The sequence below is a fragment of the Balearica regulorum genome, chromosome 4 (assembly GCF_011004875.1).
Source record: "Balearica regulorum gibbericeps isolate bBalReg1 chromosome 4, bBalReg1.pri, whole genome shotgun sequence".
Lineage (NCBI taxonomy): Eukaryota > Metazoa > Chordata > Aves > Gruiformes > Gruidae > Balearica > Balearica regulorum.
The window spans coordinates 67,183,990-67,187,654 of record NC_046187.1 but is presented as its reverse complement, the minus strand read 5'-3'; the positions used below and the strand labels follow the sequence as shown (position 1 = coordinate 67,187,654).

At 59.0% G+C, this 3,665-nt stretch overlaps 1 protein-coding gene across 1 annotated transcript; it reads right to left on the bottom strand.

Annotated features, from left to right (window-relative positions):
- Window positions 1–1,844: 1,844 nt before the first annotated feature.
- LOC142601508 (uncharacterized) lies at window positions 1,845–3,080 on the bottom strand. The gene has a single exon (XM_075750687.1). The coding sequence runs from the start codon at window positions 3,078–3,080 to the stop codon at window positions 1,845–1,847; it is 1,236 nt and encodes a 411-aa protein (XP_075606802.1).
- Between the last annotated feature and the right edge of the window lie 585 nt (window positions 3,081–3,665).

Sequence of the window (3,665 nt, the reverse complement as noted above, 5' to 3'; positions counted from 1 at the left end):
TGTCCCTCAAGAGGGTCAACAGCACCTCCCAGCTTGGTATCGTCAGCAAAGTTGCTAATGGTGCATTCAACTCCTGCATCCAGATCACTGACAGATGTATTGACCAGAACTGGCCCTAGAATCGAACCCTGAGGAACACCGCTGGTGATGGTTTGCAAGCCAGATGTAACCCCAGTCACTAAAACCCTTTGAGCTCTGCCCTTCAGCCAGTTCTTCACCCAGCGCACTGTGAACCTGCTCATCCCACGATCTTCTGCCCCACTTGCCTGACTTCCAACGCAACGGGATTGCCTGCTCCTGTGCTTCTAAAAGGTGGCTCTTAAAAACTGACCAGCACCCGTGGACTCCTAAGCCCTCAAAAGCAGCGTCCCAAGGGTACTGTGCTAAATAGCTCCCTGAACAGCTTAAAGCTTGCTCTCCTGAAGTGCAGGGTAGCAATTCTGCTGTCCTTTTTTCTCATTACACTGAAAATTTGAAACAACCATTTTGTGATTATTGTGGCCAACACAGCCACCTACCATCGCATCTCCCATGAATCCTCCTCTGTTCACGAATAGCAAGTCTAGCAGGGCATCTTTCCTAGCTGGCTCGCTGAGAATTGTGACGAGAAGTGATCTCCTACGAACTTCAAGAGTTTCCAACACCTGCTCGTCCCAGCAGCGTGGTGTTCCCAGTGGATGACTGGGAAGGCGAAATCTCCCGTAAGGACAAGGGCTACTGATCCAGAAATTTCTCCTAGTTGCCTATGGAGTAACTCATCAGTGCTTACATTCTGGGCAGTTGGTAGCAGACACCCACTACAACATCTCCTTTGTTTTCCAGCCCCCTAATCCTCACCCACAGGCTCTCAACCACATCATCACTAATTGTAAGAGCTGTACAATCAAAGCTCTCCCTTGCATGTAGCACAAAACCTCCACCTTGCCTGGCATGCCTATCCCTCCTGAACAGCCGGTAGCGGTCCATCCCAGCACTGTGATCGTGGGGCACATGCCACCAAGTCTGAGCACCCTCCTCAGAGTCCGGACGTGCTTTCTTCTGTTCAGATGGAATTTCATGGGTTTTTTCCTCGGTGCCCACTGGTTCTTGTCCTGTCAGTGGTCACCAGTGAGAAAGGTCTGGCTCCCTTGCCCTCGTTCCCCCCCATCCAGCATACGTGCACCGAGGCGTCTTCCCCTTAAAATGGAAGCAGAGCAGAAAAGTGGAAAAGAAAGGGAAAGGGGGTCAGGGGAAGCATTCTCTTTTGGTACTACTTACTTACCTCAAAATGCCGCCCCGCTGCTTCTGCATCTGAGCAGGTACCAACCTGCTCCCTGCCCGCATTCCCCAACAAAGTGTTGCACAGCCGCTCAGAGACAGAGGGTTGCTTAAAAGAAGCTACTTTATTATCTTTGATTTGGATAAAGGTCCCAGAGGGGATCAGCTCTTTCCAGCAGGGTGGGTGGTCCCACCCTGCTACAGGTGGCAACAGGAGCCTCAGTTGCAATGGCATCTGCAGCTGGACCGGCGGAGGTCCACTCATGCTGAGCTCCAACTGAGCGGTGTCACCTCCGTGCCTACTTTGATCCGGTCTGCAGCAGCGACCCCCCCAGGCAGTCTCTGGGATGAGCGGATGGTCTGTCCCAGTGTCCAAAATTGTCACCTGGGCCCCACCAGTGTGAGAGGGAAGTAGGTCCTCAGGGTGCCAGGCGTGGGTGTGGCCACGAGGTATGGGTGCCGAGCTGCGGACGTCTGAGGTGGCAATTGTCCTGCTGGGTGCGCGTCGCCCTGCGTCTGCAGAGCGGCGTCTTGAAAAGGGCGCAGCTCTCCGGCCATGCTGCGCTGCTGGTAAAGCTGGCCTCTGCCTACTCAAGGCTCAGGTAGGCGCCTGAGCTGCCTTGCTGCACCGCAAAAATCATCTCAGCGCAGATGTTCATCCTGGAGGTGGTTCTCAGCTGGAACTTGCAGGACTGGGAGGAAGGCAGCACCATCAGCTGGCAGTGGTGCGACTGAGGCAAAAGCAGCCAGGCTGATCTCACCAGCAGTTGGACCCAGCAGGCGATTTTCTCCACGTCCAAGTAGGAGCATGTGCAGAGGGTGCGTAGGAGGCACGAGCTCTGATCCCTCGGCAGCTGGTCGTCGGGGTGGTGCAGAAAGCACAAAACATCCCCCAGCAGCCGCTCCCTCGAGCACATGCACTCCAGCAGCACGTGGACGCTGGAGTGCCTTGCTGGCAGCTGCCCCGTGGTGTCCAGCTCCAGGTGGAAAGAGTGCCCGGGGGGTGGCCGCAGGAACACGAGCAGGCGGTAGGCGATGCTGTTCCCATGGACGCTCCAGGTTTCATAGGGGCTGTCCATCCCGATGGCCGGGTGCATCTGCGGCATGAAGGTCTTCTTGGAGAGCACGCGGCAGACACCAAGGAGGTCACCCACCAGCTCCTTCAGCACCTTGCACGTGTCGGGCAGGCCCTGCATCGGCAACAGAGTGGACGCAGCCAAAGACCTGAGGCCATGGCGGTCTCCCTCATCCTCGTCGTCGTCCGCCTCCTCCTCGCTGCTGGAGCTGTCCTGCTGACTGCAGCTGCCAGAGGCAAGCTTCATTTCCCTGGCCAGCCAGCAGATCTCAGCGAGCAGGACCAGGGCTCCTGCAACGGTCCACAACGGCCACCGCTGCAACACGGAAAGGAGCGTGGCTCCCTCGGCGCTTCTGCTCTCCTCGACCTCCTGCAGCAGCCGAGTCATCTGCTGGAGAAACTCCTCCCGCTGCTGCATCCGCTCGGTCACGGCCACATCTGTCTGGTGGTCGTGCTTCAGCCCGTGCTGGACGGCCAGCAGAGCCAGAAGGAGGGCAATTGCCTTAGCCATGGCCTGGAGGGAGTGGGAGAAAAGGGGGCTGAGCAGGGCTGGGTAGGAGACGGGCTGAGGGAGCAAGGGCAGGGTTTGTGAGCACTGCACAGGTGAGAGCCACGGGCTGTCCCAGGAAAGCATCTGGGCACTGCCGTCGACAGGCTCGACAGGCCGCAGGCCCTGGCTGGAGACGGCATGGGGCCCGTCCTGCCCAAGCCGCCCTGATGGCCAGCCCCCATCTGGGCTGTACCCCATGAAGGGGCGAGCGACACCCGAGCAGAATCTGCCGAGGCTGCCCCTTCCCTGTCCCACAACAGCGTCCCGTGGAGCCCCGGGCCACCAGCACATCCCCAAAGCCTCTCTGGGCCCCTGGCACCACTGGGAGCCCTGAATACCTCTTCCCCCAGCTGCAAGGGCGGTACCGTGCCCTGCCCTGAGGGGCTCGGCTCTCGCTCTGGGTTAGAAACCTCCCCGGCCACCCTCCCCGTCCCCCTTCCAGCCCAGCCTTCCCCCCGCATGCTGCACTCACGGTCGCCCGAGCCAAACAGCAGCGGGGCTGCCTGGTGATGTCCCTTGGGACAGCTCCCATTGTGACCTGTCCTCTATGCCGTCACAGTCACCAGAGCAGCACCACTCAGCCGGCAAGCCCCGGCCTTGGTCCCCACCGCCCGGCTCAGCACGTCCTGGGCATCACATCAAGGACAAACGTGCCCGGCACGAGCCAGCTCCCGGGGGCTCTCTTGACAAGGCGGGCAGACACCCCCCAAAACCGTCATGGACATGAAAACGGGGACTGTAGCTGGATGTCCCTGACTGAAGTAGAGAGGGACAGAGCTTTCT

What these genes read in the sequence shown, in the direction of transcription:
- LOC142601508 (XM_075750687.1), bottom strand. Translation starts at nt 3,080, where the DNA reads ATGGGGTACAGCCCAGATGGGGGCTGGCCATCAGGGCGGCTTGGGCAG.